The sequence below is a fragment of the Oratosquilla oratoria genome, chromosome 23 (assembly GCF_046742065.1).
Source record: "Oratosquilla oratoria isolate Oo_2021 chromosome 23, ASM4674206v1, whole genome shotgun sequence".
Classification (NCBI taxonomy): Eukaryota; Metazoa; Arthropoda; class Malacostraca; order Stomatopoda; family Squillidae; genus Oratosquilla; species Oratosquilla oratoria.
The window spans coordinates 6,679,241-6,701,311 of NC_134799.1; the positions used below are offsets into that span (position 1 = coordinate 6,679,241).

Here is a 22,071-nt window from a genome sequence, read left to right on the forward strand (position 1 = left end):
TGCATATATGGATAATGTGTATTATGTATATTAGGGATATTAAGTATACAGTATTATGTATATTGCGTATATTATGTATATTGCGTAAATTATGTATATTCCGTTTGTATATTAAGTATATTATGTATATTAAGTATATTATGTATGTATATTGAGTATCATGTGTATTGCGTATATTGTTTATTGCGTATATTATGTATATTGCGTATATGTATATTGCATAGTGTATTGCGTACATTATGTATATTGTGTATTGCGTACATTATGTATATTGCGTATATTATGTATACAAGTATATTATGTATATCAAGTATATTATGTATATTAAGTATATAATGTATATTAAGTAAATTAAGTATATTATGTATTTTGCGTATATTATGTATATTGCGTATATTATGTATATTGCATTTATGTATATTGCATAAATTATGTATAGTGTAAATTATGTGTATTATGTATGTTCCATTTATGTATATTATGTATATTGCGTATCATGTATATTGCATATACTATGTATATTATGTATATTGCGTATATTATGTATATTGCGTATATCATATATACTGCATATATTATGAATATTAAGTATATTATGTGTATTAAGAATATCATGCATATTATGTATATTATGTATATTGCGTATATTATGTATAGTGTATATTGGTTATATTATGTATATTGCATATATTATGTATACTGTATTATGTATATTGCGTATATGTATATTGCGTATGTTATGTATATTGCGTATATTATGTATACTGTGTATATTATGTTTATTGCATATATTATGTATATTAAATATATTAAGTATATTAAGTATATCATGTATATTGCATATATCATATATATTAAGTATATTGTGCATATTAAGTATATTGTGTATATTGCATACATTAAGTATATTAAGTATATTATGTATATTAAGTATATTATGTATATTAAGTATATTATGTATATTAAGTATATCATGTATATTAAGTATATTATATTAATTATATTAGGTATATTAAGAATATTAAGTATATGAAGTATATTAAGTATATGATGTTAAGTACATTAAGTATGTTAAGTATATTATGTATACTAAGTATATCATGTATATTAAGTATATAAAGTATATTAAGTATATTGCGTACATTATGTATATTGCATATATTATGTACTGTATATTGCATATATGTACTGTATATTGCATATATTATGTATATTGCATATATGTATATTATATATATTGCGTATATCATGTATATTATATATATCATGTATATTATATCTGTGTGTCTGTGCATACATACATATACCAAGGGCTTTTTCCACCTTTCAAGGGAGACAACCAAAGTAAAAGGCACCTGTACTTCTGTTCTTTCTCCACAGTATTGCGTATATTATATATATCATATATATTATGTATATTATATCTGTGTTCTTTCCTACAGTATTGCGTATATTATATATATCATATATATTATGTATATTATATCTGTGTGTCTGTGCATACATACATATACCAAGGGCTTTTTCCACCTTACAAGGGAGACAGCCAAAGTCAAATGCAAAATTCCACTCCCACCCATTCCACTGCCATATACCACCCCTCAACCAGGAAACTACAACAAATCCTGGATGACCTGACACCTATACTTCTGTTCTTTCTCCACAATTTCCTACAGAAAACCAGATTATTAACCACACTCTAAATACACTTAACTATGCCAACATACAGAATATAAGATAATGCATGACAGTGGTACAAGATTGTCAATTAGGATAGAAACACTGGTAACCTACAGACCATAACAACTTACCTTCATCTGGGATTGTAGCTACAAGGGGCTGACACTTAGTTAGACTGGTTTGAAGGCAAACTGATGGAGAGAATATTTGTTTTATTTAGAATGAATGTTGGGCACCAATAATGATAGCTCACTCTACATGCGAGAAAAGGGAGGAGAGACAGCGAGGGAGGCCTGGTTTGGGGGGAGGAGGGAAGTGGTGAGAAAGCAGGGAAGCAGCAAGACAGGCTCACAGTGTGATGTTCCAAAGCAATCTAAATCTTTGGCATTCATCCAGTCTTTATGTACACACGCAGGTCATGACCCATACCCTTAATTGGTGCAAGGTCAAAGTTGATGCCTGAGAAGTTGAATGGAAAACCTTAAGCTGCTGAGTCACCAAGTATGGCTGTGCGTTCTTCAATGAATAAATTTTCCATCTCACTTGGTCCGGCAAGGCTCTGGTTAGTCATTGCTAGGACCAATGCTGGTACTGTACATGAGTTTCCTCAAAGAAGCTTTGTCCCATCCATGGGCCTCAAAGAAGCTTTGGTCAATCCAATGCAGCCAGATATCACAAGCATGTCCCATGGGACCACCTACAGGTCAACAAGGTCATGTGACAGGCCAGTAGAAGAGGTGAGGATGGGATAAGTGAGATGAGAATCAAGGAGTGAGGACAAGAAGTGAGGGCAACTTCCTAATACATTTGTTCTCTGAATTAAGCCCAAGATCAACTATAACTTAATTTTCTCCACCTTTTCACAAAGATAGCAGATAACCAAATAGTCAAACTGCCCCACTAATACAACACAGACAATAGTCCAAAGTTTTTGTGGAAATGGCTGAGGACCATTACCAGCCACTGTGGGCCAGTCGAATTCCTGGAAACTGACAGTTATAGGATAGGTGAATGATATGGCAATACAAAAAGAACACCGAAAGAAGTGAAAGTCTGTAAGTCATTTGGGTTAATTGGGTGTTACATGGAGGAATAGTTATAGCAAAATGTTTAATGGGATTGTGTAATGTGTGCATAAGGGAGGGAAGTGTTCTAATGGATTGGCAGGTGAGGAATATATGCCAAGAGGAGCATAGCTGAATACTAGGACTAGTGAGCCATGTAACAATCAGAGAGAAACATGAAATACTTCCGAATGCGCCATCAGCGTAAAAGACTCGAAGGGTGCATGTATAATTCCACTATGTAAAGGAAATGTAATTTTAGATGGGTCACTTTATCACTGTAGTTGGTAAGGTATATGGGAGGGTATTGAGAAGAATCAAATCAAGTGTTGATTCAAGCTTCACCAAATGGAAAACCCATAGCCCAACAGTGGCTGGCTAGGTCCTTGGAACCTCCCACAGATCTCTCTGAAAGGAAAATTTGGATTGTTGTCTGTGTTGAATTCGTGTGGGAATGTTTCTATATTACTGGCTGAGAGTTGTTGGGAGAGGAGAGGCTAGCAGTTGCCAGTTTCCATGTGTGGAAAAAGTGTAAGAAATACAGCGGAAGTTGACAAAAAGCTTGGACCAAGTCCAAAGACAGAATGTCAACCTGATGGAGGGGAGGGGTTGATGGGTTTTGAAAATGGGCAGCTTTGCTGTCCATGATGCAGGATTAGGAGGGAAACATGAAGCTATAGGATTAATACAACTCTGCTGTTGAACTTTATTGTAGAAGGGTTGTATCTAACAGGATTTCCTGACCTGAGCAGTGTGGCTGGAGTCAGGGATGATCTCTCATCCACAAGGTACTAAGACAGGGGCAACAAATGGAAATTTGGATGCATGTAAGGTGGGTGTATGCTCAACCCCATTATAAGGGGTATATATATATATATATATATATATATATATATATATATATATATATATATATATATATATATATATATATATATATATATATATATATATATATATATATATATATATATATATATATATGTATATATATATTTAATGTGTGTGTACAAAAACAGTCTAATCTGCAAACAATTTTAATGTGATTTTTCAATACTTTATAAATTCCAGAGTAGAAAATAGAACAATTTGGATGTGCCCACATTAGTTTTGTTTTTTCATTCTAAAACTACATCTGTATAGTTTTGAAAGGGTGAACTGAATGACACGCTTAACATCTACTGCCCTTTATTACATGGTTACTACCACTATGTACAACTCCACCTTTCATAGAAGTTTCCAACTACATGATCACTGTTCTAAATGCCTCTTGCATATCATAAAATCTGTGTACTTGACCAATGTCAACTATAAGGTTCAACCTTTCCTTGCATGAAAAAAATAATATTTATTTTAAAAAAGTATAACCTATGATTAAGAATTTTATTTATGTACAAAGTGTTTCTATTTTCTCTAAGGTGGAACTAAATACAATAGAAATAACTGAAGAATAATTTGATTTCCCAATGAAGACGAGTTCTTTCACTTTGCAACCAAAGTACCATAAACTATTTACATAATTTTTTTTCATGTACACCATGAACTGCTATTATGTCTGGACTGGATTCCAGTTAATCCTGCACCTGAGACACCCATTATCCTTCATATCTTTGCCTTAACTGCTTATACACTCAGCATTTTCTATATTGAAAAGAAATATGGTTCCCTTTACTTTAGGGTGTGACTTAAGTAGCCCTTAAAACCAACAGACAGGAAACTAGAGAATGGGGAAATAGAAACATCTTCCACTGATTGATCTGACAATGAAGCTTTTTGGCTACAATGGCTATAGTTGTTAATATCATTACTATTGCTACTATGCTCTACTTTAGATAAGGATGATGTATCTTCTGGAATAGTTTTATTACCATCTTGCACCCAATGGTCGTCCTCTTCTCCAGTTGTAGCTTGTTCTTCATTTGAGGACACGACCTCTTGAGAACAAGGAAGTGAATGCTGAGCAGAAGTACTTGATTTTGGTGAAGGTGATGCTAGGGTTGGCAATGGAAAGCTACTCTTCATTAACCCATTACTTCTGTGGGAAACAAAAGTGATTACTGACAATGATAATTTGAAGATTCTCAATGAGAACTACTGAACTACCAAACATGAAACATACAAATACATATGGTGGTCATGTCAAAGCACATCCTTACAGTACAGAAATAAAACCCTTTTCAACAGAAAATCACACAACCCCAACTTCACACCAGAAATCCAAAGCCTCATCAGACAACGTGACACACTTAAACACGGTACCCCCACACCTATCCCTCAAAACATAGCAGACCAAATACAAACACTAAACACTGTGATTGCCAATAAAATACATGAACAAAAAACACAAAATTGGCAAAACTTTATCAATACACTTGATCACAAAACAAACACCAGCAAATTGTACAAAACACTCAACAGCATTACACTATCCAACAGTAACACTACACGCTTTAACGCAGCAATAATCACAACAACAGATAATCTACCCTCAAACAGACAACAAGCAAACGCACTCATACGTCATTTTGCACAGACAAGCCATCTCACTTCTCACCCTGACGACCGACGCACCATTCGACGTAAGAAAGACTTTCCCACAGACTCAGACTATATACCCTTCATAGACAGTCAGACAAAACTCATAATACATAGTCTCAAGCACTCATCTGCCTGTGGCCCTGATAACATAAGCAACATCCACCTAAAACACATTGGACCACAAGGTATACACGCGCTCACAAACATTGCAAACTACAGCTATTCACACAACACTATACCCGACATCTGGAAGCATGGTAAAATAATCACCATTCCAAAACCGAACAAAGACCCAACAATCCCAACATCGCACCGTCCAATCACACTTCTCTGCACCCCCTCTAAAGTCATTGAATGCCTAATACTTAAACTTGTCACACCACATATTCCCCTTGCTGACTCACAACATGGTTTTAGGCCACTACACTCCACAAACACTCTTCTGACAAACCTCACACAAAGAATTTTAGATGGCATCAATTCAGATAGGCCCCACCAAAGAACACTTCTTATAACATTAGACATTAGTAAAGCTTTTGATGCTATCCCCCGCCACAACCTAACAAATAAAATATATAACACAGACATGCACAATAACACCAAAAGATGGCTGGCCAATTATCTGGCAGGTAGGAATGCTTACGTGTCATATAATGGCCAATCATCGCACATCAGAAACATTAAGAACAGAGTACCACAGGGCTCAGTTCTATCCCCCACACTATTTAATCTATACATGCATGACTTACCCACGCCAGACACCTCAGAAATACAAATCTCTTCCTACGCAGACGACATAACAATCACATGCACACATCGTAACACAGACAAAGCTGCAGAAATAATCCAGCCATACCTTGACACACTCAACACATGGTTCATCACAAACAGACTCAAAATAGCTCCAACCAAATCTACAGCAACACTTCTCACCAACTGGACAAAAGAACACAAATACATACCTCATCTCTACATCAACAACACTCTAATACCACACACAAACACACCGAAAATTCTTGGTGTAACATACGATACATCCATGTCTTTCAAACAACACATCACAAACATAAAAAACAAATGCACACCCAGACTTAACGCACTTAAGTCAATCACTGGAACAACATTTGGACAAAACAAAGAAACTAATATAACAATATACAAACAATGCATACGCTCAGTGTTGAATTATGCGAGTCCTGCATGGGCTCCTAATCTCAGTGAGACACACCACAACACCCTTCAAATCATACAAAACAAAGCCCTAAAAACAATTACAGGCTGCACAAATACAACACCTACAGACCATTTACACCATGAAACAAAAGTCCTCAAAGTCAAGGACCACCTCGACATGAGAGGCACACAAACACTTGCCGCAGCCACCACAAACACATTACACCCGCTACACTACATAGCAGAACACCCACACACACCAAGAAACATTAAAACAACACCCAAAGACCTTTATCACGCACAGATACTCTCTTCTCTTCCTCCACAACCACCAAATACCAGCCTCCGGAAACATATTCATAATCATATCACTCACCGCTCCATTAACACACTGAAAGACAACACACTGCTGCATGCCAGACCCCCTGATATCCACCCTTCTGAATCCTCTCTCCCACAAAAGGACAGAGTCCACTTGGCCAGACTGCGGTGCGGTCACCACCCAGCACTTCTAAGCTACCAGAAGAGGCTGGATGACCGCATTGTGAACAGCTGCCCAGGATGTAACACTTCACCCCATACCATACAACACATAATGGAAGACTGCATTATACACAATCATGCACGCAAACAACACAACATACGCTCTATAAAGGATTTGTGGGAAAACCCAGTTTCGGCTATGGCTTTCCTTGGGGAGACGGGACTGCTCGGACAGACAGTCTAAGGAACGACAACAACAACAACTCCCCCCATCTCAGCACCTTTGGGATAAAGGGCCACATTGTACTTTGCCACACTGCTTGGATCAACAGCAATATAGTAAGCCAACTCTTCCACGACAAGACATAATAGGCAGAGCTGATTTAACTCCACTAGTTTATTGTATGGCAACTTTTTCATCCATTGAAAAATAAGTCATTCACACTTTTTCTTTATTCACTCCAAGGGGCTAGGATTTCTTCCAGACCTTCTTCTTGAAGGAAGACTAACTGTTCCTTGTAGAGAAGTCAATGCTACATATAAAGTAAAGATTTGCTGTTGCTGGTTACTTAGGTGTCATGGGTCTCTTGCAAGAGGCTTGGGACAACAGATTGAATGACGTCTCCCTACTATGGTCGCATTTTTGGCAGTAACTGTGTGAAACTTGGCATGTGGGTTCACTTGCACCCAGGGAATTTTCTAATCTGGTCCTTTTGAGATAGCTTAAATCTTAAAATAACTTTGACAATAATAGTCACCCCTTGGAAGATAACATACAAGAGTTACCTTTGCTGAATGCATATTCATCTCCACCCTGACTTCACTGTCATACAAATTGAATAACCACTTTATATTTCAAGCACCCAAGAAAGATCTTTAACTTGGTCCCATTGATTCATAATTATTGACATCATGCATTTGATCTGTATAATTTTTTTTTTTCTTCTTAATGCTGAATGCTTTGGCAAATGAGAACAATATGCTGCACACATGCTGGTATGTATTTCTTTTAATGGTACATAAAGCGGGACATTCTGGTAGAAAAGTTCAGGAGGTACTAACTTGGACCTATCGCCACCTGACTGAAGGACCTAGAAAACAAGTTTTCTAGGATATGCATGTGAGCATATATATATATATATATATATATATATTATATATATACACACACACACACTCAACACACACACATGGTGGAAGCAACTCAAGATGACGCTCCTAGATTTGCCTTCAATAAGCAAAATCCAGATAGATATACTTGCCAGTTGAGTAAACGGGGGGAAGCAACACTATTTCAGGTCACAGTATAGGCAAAACATTGCAGATTCCAACGTTGGGAGCAAGTCTGGGAGGGAAAATAGTGATTTTCATCATAAAATGACAGTGGTGATGGCAGCAACACTATGGGTGTAGGGCAAAACACACCCAGACAAAACACGCCCGGATAAAACAACCCCAAACAAAACACTCCCCAGACAAAACACCCCTAATATATTTAACCAGTTTGGTTACCAGTGAAAGTATATCATAGATGTAATAGAAAATAATAACATGTATTATCTATGTAACATAACAATTACCATTTGGTTCTAAAGCTTGTCAATATTTCTGTTACCACCACCATAACAATAACCATCACCACCATCACTTCACCTAATTAGGCATCCTATTTTAGTGTCGTCTATAAACTTATTAACAACACTATTAATCCAATTGTCCAAGTCATTTATATACATAATGAACAATATGGGACCTAAAGCCAAGCCCTGGGGAACTCCACTAGAAACATTTCATTTGGATTTTGCACAGTTTATGGTGACCCACTGTTTTCTGTCACTGATCCAAGCTCTGATCCATTCAAACCCTTTTCCTCCTATGCCATGGCCTTTGACTTTATTTAGTAGTTTCTTGTTGCAGGACGATTGAAAGAGTCAATCCTATAGTCTAGCGTGCACACGCGCGCACGCATATGGTGTGAGAAGGAACTCCAACGACTCCAGACAACTCTTAGGGGAGCCCCTATTGTGCTCAGATCTGACTCCCAAGGGACCCCCTATTGTTTCCGAACTTGTCTCTCATGGGACGCTCCATTGTCACCGGACCTGACAGTCACCCGACAAGCCAGGCACTTCGGACTACGCCCAAACACCTGGTGAGACAACACGTCCCCTTCGTCATTGCCAACCTTTCCCGATCAGCATAAGTCAACACTTGTATATAAAATGTGTAAATAGAATTCTGGTAATTCCCCGAGTTTTCCTCGGACGTTGTTTCATGTTTGTAAAGGAGAGAAAACTGACACATTAAAACGAACGGACTTTCACCTCGTTTGCTTCACCAAACATCCAACGTAGATCCTAACTACAAACCTACATTCTGGTGGCAGCGGTGGTATACGAAACTCCACTCTACAAATTGAAACTCTGGTGGGGCACCTTGTCGAACGATTTGCTAAGGTTGAGGTAAATAACATCGTAACTATCACTTATCTGACGCATTGTATACACTAGTGTACTGTATATAGAAGATAAGCCACACATGACTTACCCTTGGAGAACTCATGCTGAGTTACGAATCAAATTAAGTTTTTCGACGCGATCTCTAGTTCTATTAGTTATTATTGATTCAAGCATTTTACCTATAACTAATGTAAAACCTATTTCCCTGTGGTTGCATAAAGATGATTTATCTCCCTTTTTGAAAACAGGAACGTTTGCCTGCCCCCAAGCAATAGGCATAAAACCAGTGTCTACCGACTTATTATATATTTCTGTCAACTGGACGTAAATTCAAATTTACATTCTTTAACCACTCTCGGAATTTTTCGTCTGGACCCGGCGATTTTGTGGCTTCAAGTCCAATCTGTTCGACTACTACCTTATTTATGCTGATGTTAGTATGTGGTGATTGGTTTGACGAGGGTAACACCATTGGTTGATACTAGAAAGTGTGATACTAGTTTTTATCACCGGATCGCGCGCGGGGCCCCTTCTCGAGCTATAAAAACACAATTTCATTCTTGCTGAGGTCAGGCTTTCTTAATGGACAACATGACCCAGTGTTGACCTAGTGAATGGAGCAAGGAAGGCAAGGGTGTCTACGAAGAGACATGTGTCCTATTGGCCAGTATAGAGTAAACAGAACAAATCCATTTTTAATGAGGCCTATCCCTTATTTTATTTTATTTTTTTCTGTAGAGAGGAAAGAAGCCCTTTGTGTCGGATCTCGCCTGTCTGGCAACCTTAATTCCATAGTTACGTTTCGCTGTGCGCGTGTTCTTTTTAACAAGTCTTGTCATATTTATATTTGAATCCAAGGTGTTGTTTCCCCGTTTTTCATCCTGGTGTAAAGTTCTCTTTTTATTAAGATCTTATTTTTCAGCCTGCCAGTCATCCATTTGGAAGTATTACCATTTTCCTAATTGCCTTGAGAGGAATAAATTTATTTTGTGCATTTAAAATTAAAGTTATTAGATTACTGCACATTTCATCCTGATTGCTAACCGGGCTGTTGACCTCGAGTTTGTGAGTTTGTAAGGTACGCATATTACCCGCCATGACCCGACCTCTGACTGCGCTAATGACGTCCTGGCTGACTGTGCATCTGACCCTGTCACACACACCCTCGGTCGGTCTCGTAAAGTGACCAATTGTCCTAAATACTTTATCAAAATGGGTTCTCCTAAAGTCTGGTACTAGAACATTATTCGTACTGTCTAACTCTTCCCCTGTAATATAAATTTTTATTTCTTGATTATCACTAGAGCCTAGATATATCCCACTTTCACGTTTCTCGTTAGATGCTCATTATTAGTTAAAAGTAACTCCAGAGTATTTTTCCCCTCGTAGGATCGGTAATCATTTATTTTACGAAATTATCCTTCACCACATCTAAAGAAAATTTGCGCTTCCTGATCTACTAAACTTTCCCAATCAATGTTTCTGTAATTAAAATCCCCCATGATCATGTTTTTGTGCTGGGACACCCTGCGAATTTCATGAATCAGGGGATTAGTCTATATTCGACGCCAATAACAAGTTCCTTATTTTTGCCTATAATCTCCACCCAATTAGCTTCCGCATTTTCTCTTCCTTAATCAAACTGTTGATAACACAATTAGCTGTTTTTTGTTTTGTTTTGTTTTCGAAAAGTGTTATTCCTCCCCCACTCCTGGCTAACCTATCCTTGTGAATTATTTTTTTATATTCTTCTATCTCGATTCTATCAACCATACTGATCCAGGATTCAGTAATAGCTACAATATCAAATCTCTGTACGCATACTTCACCTCGCAGCCTGGCAGACAGACCATAAGAGGAAAGACAAATATCACCGGGCATGCTAACTTTGAAAGAACAAAGAGAAAAAGGCGATATGACTACAGTATTAAGGTTACTATACGAATAGGGGATAGATTCTACTGACAGAAGAGATCTCGATTAAAGATAGGAGGGCTTAGATCATGGAAACAAATTAAGAAACACCACATGTTTAAAGGAAGTAAAGAAACAGTTTTCTATATAGATGCATATGTGGAACATTTTAAAAGGTGATATAGCCCAAGCTATATATACATCAGTTCAAATTTATATGATCATTTGAAATCAAGGATATAGATTAAGATGGAACTGTACATAAATTTGAGGCTAAGTTTGATAGAGAATAGGAGACGGGACGATCGAGCGTTGCTCCTTTCTTGTAAATTACAATTAGGAATATAAATACACGCACTATATCCATTTTCGGCTCAGATAATAATAAGGGTTACCACGGACGGTCTAGCGTTATGTCGGACACGGCCTTATTTTTATAACCAATGTAGCTCATCTAAGCAGTCTTCAATATCCAAGTGATTGGAATAATTATCTGTTATTGTGCATATTTTTTAATCATCAGCAAGTTTAGATACAGTATATTTCAGCCTTTGATCCATGTCTATGGACACCACTGGTCCAATAATGAAATCCCGAAGAATTCTACACGTCATTTATGGAGTTCTCTGAAAGTATGTAATAATATTACAGCAAAATTTGTGTGCGTGCCTTTCCCATCCTCGATTCAAATGCGAAACTCGAAGTTAAAAAACATGTGGGGGTGGCAGGACAGTATGATACATTAGCTCGCCTTCCCGGATGTAACTGATTATCACCCAGCCAGGTCTACGACGAGGGTGTGTTATGACGTCATGACGCGGTAATATGTGACCGTTTTCTAAATGCCCTCCCTGCATACTCGCATCGTTTAATATTTTGCCTGCAGGGCAAGTGGATATTATGAGTTCTGGTGTGCTGATGGGATATCATATGCTCTTATAGCAGACTGGCATGAGATTGAACCGAACTGATTACCGAACGGCCAAACCGTTTACGGTTATAGGAGTTCCAAAGAAATCAAATGCATATAACGGTGATATACCTGCAACGAGGACGATGGGGTGGAGGCAGCTTTGTAAAGCTTTAATCCTGTGGAATTTTGACCACCCACAACCTACGATAAGTGAAAGCCTCCCCGACCCTTTAAACACATCCTGCCCTCGGCTCCTATACTGGCTGGCGAATGAAAGGCTGTACGAGTTTACTCAGCTTAGAGAATCTTCATGGTCAAACAACTATCACGGTTAACGATCTCTAACAATGCTGAGAAATATACTTTGAATTCTATTACTGATACTGTATATATCAGTCTGAAGTGTTTGAAAAAAAATTACTCCTACTTGTCAGAAAAGGTGATTGAGCCGACGACACTATATGGGAAAGACTTGGAGTTTGAGAGAGACAGAAAGGAGAACTTTAAATGTGTTTGAGATTGTCTGAGAAGTATGATGGGGGTCACAAAGTTGGATAGAATGAGAAATGAGATGTGGGGGGGGAGCGGGGGTGGAAAAGGAAATGGCAGATTGGGCTGATGAAAGAGTATTGGGATGATTTGGACACATGAAAAGAATGAGTGATGAGAGATTGGCAAAAGAGGTGTGGAAGGCAGATGTGGAGGAAGTGAACTTCAGAGGAAAACCGAGGATGAGATGGATGGGTAGTGTGAAAGGGTTTTTGAGCAAGAGGGGAATCACTGTTAAGCAAGGAAAGGAGAAGGCAGGGGATAGGGGTGAGTGGAGAATGATTGTGCATGGATGATATTTTGACGAACCCCGAAGGGATTTCTCCCCATCTTCTCTATTTTCAGCATACAGGGCCGATAAATGAAGTGGCCTTGCTGTGGATGTACTGTGTCTTGCTGCACTGCTTCTGACCCGACCAGTGAGCAGATGTGGATGACCTTTCATCCACGAGCTAGGATGAGAGGGTAACAAGGGTGGTGGATGGGAGTAGGTGCATCCCTTTCTTTGACTTGGCTACCTCCCTTACATAGGGGAAGAAGCCCTTGGTATATAGACACACCTGTCAATCTTACGTGATACCAGACAAATGACCTTACACGGGATATTGCATGTCTTCTGCACAAAAAAAGGGAATTTTGTGACTTTATCGACCAAATTCACATAGCATTTTATATATGTGTGTGTATATATATATATATATATATATATATATATATATATATATATATATATATATATATATATATATATTGCAAACAATCGCATCACCGTGATACAAAAATGCAAAATGACCACAGGAGAAGGGAAACTTGTAGACAGTAAGTACTTTCGTATATAACATTTTCAGATGTAATATACGAAAGTACTCGTACTTATTGTCTACAAGTTTCCCTTCTCCTGTGGTTATTTTGCGCACACACACACACACACACACACACACCTACACACACACACACACCTACACACACACACACACCTACACACACACACATAAATATATATGGAAAGGAATTAAATGTTAGAATAAAGCAACACAAATATAGCGTTAGAAGTGGTCAAACGTCCAACGCGTTATTTGTCCATCTTAGGGATTTTAACCATTGTATCAATTGGAATGAAGCTAAAGTAATTGTCAAAAGTAATTCTTATTTGAAGAGAAACATCATAGAATCCAGTCTGATCAAGAATGCATTTGTTAATAATTTAAATTTAAGTCAAGGATTATACAAATTGGATGAATTTATCATAACAAAAATTGTAAACCAAATGTCCGGACACTTGAGCCAATATGGCACTGGGAGAGATCCACCTTAACCTTCTGAGTATATATACTTGTCTCTTTTATGTATCTATACCTTGAAAATGTCTGAATAGACGAAAGCGCTCGGTCTCATCTCTTTCATTTTCCCAGTGGTTTGTCTGCATATATGTATATATATACATTATATATGTATATATATATACATACATATATATATCATATATATATACATATATATATATCATATATATATACATATATATACATATATATACATATATATATGTATATATATATGATATATACATATATATATATATATATATATATATATACATATATATATATCATATATATATATATATACATATATATATATCATATATATATACATATATATATATATACATATATATACATATATCATATATATATACATATATATACATATATCATATATATACATATATATACATATGTATACATATATATATATATATATATATATATATATATATATATATATATTGCAAGCAATCACATAACCGTGATACAACAATACCAAATAACCACAAAAGGGAAACTTGTACAGTACTTTCGTATATTACATCTTCAAATGTAATATACGAAAGTACTTACTGTCTACGTCTACAAGTTTCCCTTCTGTGATTATTTTGCATATATATATATATATATATATATATATATATATATATATATATATATATGTGTGTGTGTGTGTGTGTGTGTGTGTGCGTGTGTGTGTGTGTGCGCGCGCGCGAGTGCGCGTGTGTGCGCGCGTGACTAGACAACTTTAAATATCCCTACCCCCGATAGCACCCTACAAAGGAATATATATATATATAAAAATAATAAACAAATACACAAACAAATCTATATAAGCACCATGGGGCTCTTCCCCCTAATAATAAAGGTAGCCAGCAGCCAAGCCATGCCCCACCACCCAATCCATTGACTTCCACCAACTGCTCTATTCTTAGCTCCTCGTTGGGCCATCCGTCTCCTGCCCACTGGCCGGGTCAAAAGCAATGTAGCAAGACAGAAAAAGTCTTTAAACTTGGTCATGAGTTACAAGTTCCATCGAACATAATGAAATACAGCATAAAAGAGCTCCATTACACAGTAAACGTAGCTGTTTTCTCCGTTATGGTGACGTCACGATTTTCATCCGCTAAATTGTATAATGACTCTTTAAAACACAATATATCAACGGAGTCTGTCACAGAGACGCCACGCTTTTTCGTCTGCTAAATAATGAACACGACGATTGAAAATGGGTTCTCAACACTCGGTGTCGATGTTCCAATGCCGTGACAGCCGGCAAACAGCGTGGGAAGCTGTGGTCACAGACTCAGTCCCTACGATGGATGAGTGAGTGAGGGGAGGTGGAGGAACGGACGAATTCACTGGCGGTCTCAAATCACTCTTCCCGTACCATTGCGTATACATTGCATTCTGGCTAATCCTATCCGATTGCGCTCTATTCTGCAACGAGAGTACCATCCCTTACAGCAGCGCTTTCTGACCACTTGCATGGCTCCAGAAGCTTGAAACAAAAGAATTATTCTATCAAAAGGAAGACTGTCATATACTGTTACAAGGGTTGCCGACCACCGCCTTAAAGGTGATCTTCTACTGCATAAAAACACCAGGTGTTGGCCAGGACAAAATATGTGACGTGTGCAATCGTGACGAAAGGAATCCAACTCTTCCGTACCGCGTGGTGAGAAACTTACGCTAAGAGGCACTTAGCCGTGCAAAGCCGTAACGTTAGTCCCATGTGGTTGGACAACGACCAGTGTCAATCGTCGGAAGCTGTTGTGATCGAACTATATACAATACAGTTACGGGACAAGCGCGAAGGCAACGCGCTATGATAGGAAAAAAAATCGTGTTTTCTTTTAGCACACACCATGCTATTTCATTTAGATGTGTAGATATGGGTAAATCATGATTCTAACGTAAGGATCTTAAGGGAAATATGGATTACTTTGTATTGCAAAACAGATTCGAGAAGTCTGAGTACAAAATAAACAGGACTAATGTAGGTAGGCAAGTTCAATCAATAAGTATGGGCTGATGTAGCCTTGCGGTCTACCCAACAGACCGCGGCTGCACTATCTCAAGGTCCTTGGGCTATTCGTCCGTCTGCGCGTGTGAATTACTGAGATGAAAATAATTCCCACTGTGTCTGGTAGTGCTGGTTCTGGTGCAGCCTCTCACATCCTGTTTAAGGCGCACTGCCACTACTGCAAGAACACCTACATGTTCTGTAATGTACAAACGCCTCAGAAACGTAACAACTATATGTCACAAAAGCATTTAAACAACTAAAAAGAGTTACTTGTACACTGGCTAAACCAGTTTTCTATATTGGGTGGATGATGTATTGACCTTTCCGCCTAAAGAAAACAGCCCTGGGCACTGCACAACGCAGCACTACAGTCATGCTAGCTGTTGCCTTCCCTGGGTGTGGCGCCACCAGCCAATACGAGAAGAGTGTGCTCCATCGCGTAGGTCCCCTTCATGCCCAACGTGAAGTTTACTCGTGGCAAGATGCGCACGTTTACCCGCGGGCGGCTGCTGCGTCCCAAGGCAAGGAAGAGAAGGGCAGACAAGCGAGCGGGCGGGCAAGCTTGATGCCAAAGACTTCTAGACGCATGCTTAAGCAGATGCTCTTACGTCTCACCTAAGCCTGCCAAAAGACGACTTACTTTATTTTTCTAAACATCCTGCCTTTAACAAACACCCACATTGCCTGTGACACCAACTGGTGCCTGGCTTTCCAAATGGCGCTATCTGATGATGTCTGTCGTTTTTCGGGTAACGCATCTGCTGCTGACGTGTGTGCACCGCTCGCGAGTCGAACTACTCTCACTCCTACGTCCACCGCAGTTCTGGCAGACTCGGGCACAAGACGGCCACGCGCCGAAATTCACGCGCTAGCCACCCTAACCACAAGGCAGATTCGGTGGCTACAACCCTCTTGGGAGGGGATGGATGTGCTCCCTGCCTACCAACCCGGAGTGCAGTGACGTCGACCACCTAAAGGAGCACCAACGCCTGGTCTATCAGATGGAATGGCTTTGTCCATAGTGTGTTCGCCATCTGTCGGTTTATTTGGGAAGTAAACATGTTGCAGGGGACTTCAACAGTGCAATGACCTCAGCAACCGTGCAGTAGCAGGTGACTGGTAGGTTGTTGTTTTCTTTTAATCCATCCGGGTTATCTCTCATGCATGTTAAAATACGGAGACGATGGGTCAACAGTTGTTAAGTTCCACCCTTGTCATCCCGTCAATGGAACTCAACACCTCACCCCCGCAGAGCCTTTCCCTTCCCCGAACTCCTTCAATGGGTGCCTGGGTAGTGACTCAAGTGAGAAAGGTATAAACAAACGCCACGGGCAAGCAAAACAGCTCCAGCCGTGTGCACTCTTTCACCAACGGTCACACATTCTATTTCTTAGGGTTGGTCGTCTATGGATGTAACATCAATGACGGATATCGATCCATTGTCCAACTACGGCGGTTTTACAGTCAACCTATAAACACGGCTAATCCATCATATCCATGTTATGCCCATCCCCATTCCTAATCATACGCAATTTCAATTTGGCCACAACCAATCATGGCGGTTTTACAATGTAAACAATCAAGGCTTCAAAAGAAGCTATTAATGTATTTTGTACTAGTAATGTTAATCATACGCTGACATTCTGGTAAACAAGGTAAACATTTCTATGTAAGCACAAGACGACACGTAAATACTGTAATTCTCAATGTAGTATTTCCGATCCTTTCCCGTCATGTACTCGTATGATGGAAAATGACGAGGATATTATCAATAAAACGAAACACAAAGGACAAGATCCTACAATTGCATCGCCAGCAATATACGCAGTTCATGCATGCACTTGCGGTGCGTTTGTATGTATACATATAATCTGGCTTCCGCCAATCCGGATGTGTTTGTACTTGTTTCATGGATGGTCGCATATTATTGTAAATGGATCATTTAATCAATATATCAGCTGGCCTATCGATGTTCAGTATACACAAGTAATACGCACCTTACCAAAGAATCATCTCCCTGCTGCCCATCTTTAGAACTAAATCTTACCTCCACAAGGAGTTACAACCCCGAGAGGCTGACACTTGGTCTCATATATTAGCTCAATTTTTCTATCGTCAATAATTCCTCCTCTTTTTTTTTTTCTAACTTATTGAGAGCTGACAACTCTTTCCCTCCTACCACTAGACGCCAATTGCATAGAAATGCCTCACATTTATATAGCATAGACACAAAGTCAATATTTCTTCCAAGAGAGGTTTACGGAAGGGCACAAGGGCGGTTGCCAACAACTGTGGTTTCCAGCTAGTGAAAACTGATGCAACAAATATGACTCGTCTATTTGGGAAGTTGTGCTTTTTACATTTTATTTTACTTATTAGTTTTAAGTTTATATATATATATATATATATATTTATGAAAAATTATATCAAGTTGAATGAGATTACTTCAAGATAACCCTGCTTTCCTATTTCAGGTGACAACGATGCCATCATGTCCCAACACACTTTGTTGTATAATGCAAGACTCCAGTTTACATGCCTCCTTCCCCTTTTCCTTCTGTTACCCCTCCTCCTTGATGCCAAAGAGTACATAAAGTATGATAATGACTATGTGGCTGAATATGACAATGTGGACGATGACATGAGTTCTTGGGAGCTGCAGGAAGAACATGTGACCGGGGAGAACATAGGGAGCAAGTCTGATCCCTTGCCTCACAAAAGGAATGGTATGGTTTTAGGTAGGTATTCAAATTAAAAGATTGATCTTGCATACTCCTAATTTCCATTCCAAAAGAGGCTGTGTATTACACCAATTCTGACATATATATGTATGTATATATATATATATATATTTTTTTTTTTTTTTTTACAAAGTTCTGTTAAATACTCTTTCTTTAATATAATTATCTTTGCACAGATCTTTACTCCCTGAACCCATTGGCTATTCCTTGGTTCCTGAACCCTGAGGACCCCACTGTTGGAGCAGACCCTGCCCCTTGGGATGGAACAGTAACAGAGGAGTCTGAAAGCCAAAGGCAAGAGGAGGCTGTACTGTCCACAGCAGAGGACTATGAAGTTCTCCAGGACAATTGGATTGAACAAGCAGTATCATGATCTACCCTTCACCAAGTGCTACTCCTAGATATGCAATGTCTACAAATAGCAAACTTAAGAATGTGTAATGGATGATTAAGCCCCTGTTTATTGAAATACTTAGTATATTCTGCATGGGAATGTGATTGGGTCTTGATCAAGTGCTGCTACCTCCTATTCACACTTTGAACAAGTGCTATAAGTTTCCATAATTAAACAAGTGCCTTAAATGTAAGCCATCACCAATTTTTATCTGTAAAGGTCATGGTATTCAATTTAAGTTTATATCACCCAAGTTTAGTGAAAGGTACCCTACTCTATCCACTAATTTTGGCCTGAAACTAGTTTGGGATCCTTTTCACATCTGATTACTCAAGAAAATAATGGGTGAAATGATGGAATTGGATCCCAGAACCCAGCAGAATTTGTTGCTCAACTTTTGACAACAAGTCAAATTCTAACTGCATTTTAAGTTCCATAATGGAACAGTTAACAAGAGAATTTTGTAACACTAGAAGAACTGAGCCAAGTTAATCTTAGCACAACTCCAGCTTGACCATTAATGGCATTTATAAACATTGTATTTATAAAATAATAGCTCAACATTGTAAGATAACTATGCTACAGGAATTTTGTGACATGAATCTCTCTTTTCACTTCAACAAGAACACAAAAAATCATACACACCAAAGTCCCTTTCCCAATTATATATATATATATATATATATATATTTTTTAATTAAGTCGAAGCACACATCTACACAATAATATAACTTGTTCAAACACCCCTCCCATCTCAACCACTCAGAGAGTTATTAAGGGTTGTCCTGTCCCCTGCCACAATGCTTGGATCAAAAGCAATGTGTAAAAACACAGGTCTTCCACATCAGGCCTTGACAGCTGGAGCTGGTTTACTCCTATCATTTTGTCATACGGCTACACATTCATCAACACAAAACTTATAAAGACAGATTAGAACATCCCTTTGGACATCATTATCTCTTCATCCATCTCTCCTTTCATCCACTCCCACATTTTCCACTCCCCACTTCCAAAAAATTCAGTTACATGCATTACACAGGTTCAAATGTACCTGATAATTAAGAATGGTCTGGTGGATCAAATTAGAGAATCTATGGGGAATGACCAATTTTTTAAACAAAATACATAACTGAAAGTGAAGCTTCAAAAACAAGATATAAAATGATAAAACTCAACATTCTATTCATAGGTACATGCCAAAAGCCCTTCCCCCCCTTATCATAGTGGTGGCCAAGTTGATCCTCACCCTCACTACATAGTTCATGAATAACCATAATCCGACTCCCAAAATATCCTTCTTCCAAGGTCAATTATCATGGTGATGGCCAAGTTGATGCTCACCCTCACTACATAGTTCATGAATAACCATAATCCGACTCCCAAAATATCCTTCTTCCAAGGTCAATTATACCAATTTTGCCACAAATTGGGATATACTTCCTAACCAAATTTGCCATTAAAGTGCCAACATAAAGAAACAAGTGTAATATACATATGTAAGATCCAAATTCTCCAACATAAATATCCCAGTCTTTTGTGAATATTACAGATCATCTTTCATCTCACATAAGCTAATGCTACTTATATTGTAATCACTACAAACCATTCTATGTTTTTCACAGCTGAATAAACTTTTATATTTCTATTAATCGACTTTAATTTATCATTATTAACCCTATAGTTTTGTATGGGTGGAGAATGATTGTATATGGATATTTTGATGCAGCCTGAAGTGATTACTCCCTGTTTTCTCTATTTTTCCCATGAGGGGACGAGGAAGGTTGATGTGTAAATGAAGCAGCCCTCCTAGGCTGTGTCTTGCTGCATTGCTTTTGACCTGGGCAATGGGCAGGAACCCACATGGGGCTAAATTGAGAAGAAAAAAAGTGGTTTGGAGTGGGTGCACACCTTGGCTGGCTACCTCCCTCTCCAGGGAAGAGGCCCTTGGTATTTAGATAGAACCCTATAATCAGTACATTTCTGTTTTTTGGTGAACATTGAATGTATGTTATCTTCAAAATTTTGTTGAATAGTCATTTTGTATTCCAACTTTGTTACATTACAATTGTTTATTGATTTCCTAATTTCCCTCTTTATATATATATATATATACACATATATATATTTTCTTTTCTTTCCTTTTTCTTTTTTTAATAATGGGGCCTTTAGATGCATGAAGAAGTCTGCAGAGCCAGGAAGCAGGAGAGAATGGAGGATGACTGTGAGTGGATACAGGAATGATGAAGTCTAAAGGGATGTTTTCATCTGCTCTGTAAATTTTTGGAGTAGGTTAGGAGAGGTGGGCTGCCATACAAATCTTCCATGGATTGCTGTGGGTACAATCACTCCTTCATACAACCTTCTCTATGAATTCATCCCAAAATGCCTATTTCAAATAACTTTCCATTCCACCTTTACACTGACTTACCTCCTTTACCTTATAATTCACCTTCATATCTAATCCTCCACTCACTGCAACATGTAACCTCAAATATTCAATTCAACATTTCCTCCAGCCTCTTGCCCTTCATATTCACATTCAACCCACCCCCTTCATCATTCCTTGTACATCACATAACTTTTGCTCATACTTATTCTCAAAATTCTCCTTTCACACACCCAAGCTCAATCACTAACTGTTTCAGTCTTTCCTCTGAATCAGCCACATGTGCAGTGTCAACTGCAAACAACATCTGGCTCACCTCATCCACAAACTCGAAACCTCTGCTTAGCACTTTTGCATTTACTTCCCCTACCACCCCACTCCCAAAGTGCTATGATGGGAGGGAGAAGAGGAGGAAAAAAG

At 38.3% G+C, this 22,071-nt stretch overlaps 2 protein-coding genes across 7 annotated transcripts in view; one reads left to right on the forward strand and one right to left on the reverse strand.

Annotated features, from left to right (window-relative positions):
* Positions 1-3,919: 3,919 nt before the first annotated feature.
* The window catches only part of LOC143037931 (isocitrate dehydrogenase [NAD] subunit gamma, mitochondrial-like), a 38,355-nt gene continuing 20,203 nt past the window's right edge, over positions 3,920-22,071 (reverse strand). The window contains exons 10-11 of one of the 5 annotated variants that reach the window (XR_012967536.1): positions 8,201-8,283; positions 4,554-4,776 (exon numbers count right to left, since the gene is read on the reverse strand). Coding sequence is in view for 2 of the 5 variants with exons in the window: in XM_076206610.1 (XP_076062725.1) it covers positions 4,413-4,776 (364 nt within the window). In the remaining 3 variants the exon portion in view is untranslated. Of the gene's footprint in view, positions 4,780-8,200; positions 8,284-22,071 lie in introns of all 5 variants that reach the window. The other 4 variants (XR_012967535.1, XM_076206610.1, XM_076206611.1 and 1 more) reach the window with 4 other exon arrangements.
* Positions 16,043-20,914, forward strand: LOC143037930 (uncharacterized). 2 transcript variants are annotated; one of them, XM_076206609.1, is made up of 3 exons: positions 16,043-17,242; positions 18,605-18,868; positions 19,048-20,914. In XM_076206609.1, the coding sequence occupies exons 2-3, from the start codon at positions 18,622-18,624 to the stop codon at positions 19,242-19,244; spliced, it is 444 nt and encodes a 147-aa protein (XP_076062724.1). In that variant the 5' UTR covers positions 16,043-17,242; positions 18,605-18,621; the 3' UTR covers positions 19,245-20,914. The 2 variants fall into 2 exon arrangements, with proteins under 2 accessions (XP_076062724.1, XP_076062723.1); XM_076206608.1 differs by having other exon boundaries at positions 16,063-17,249.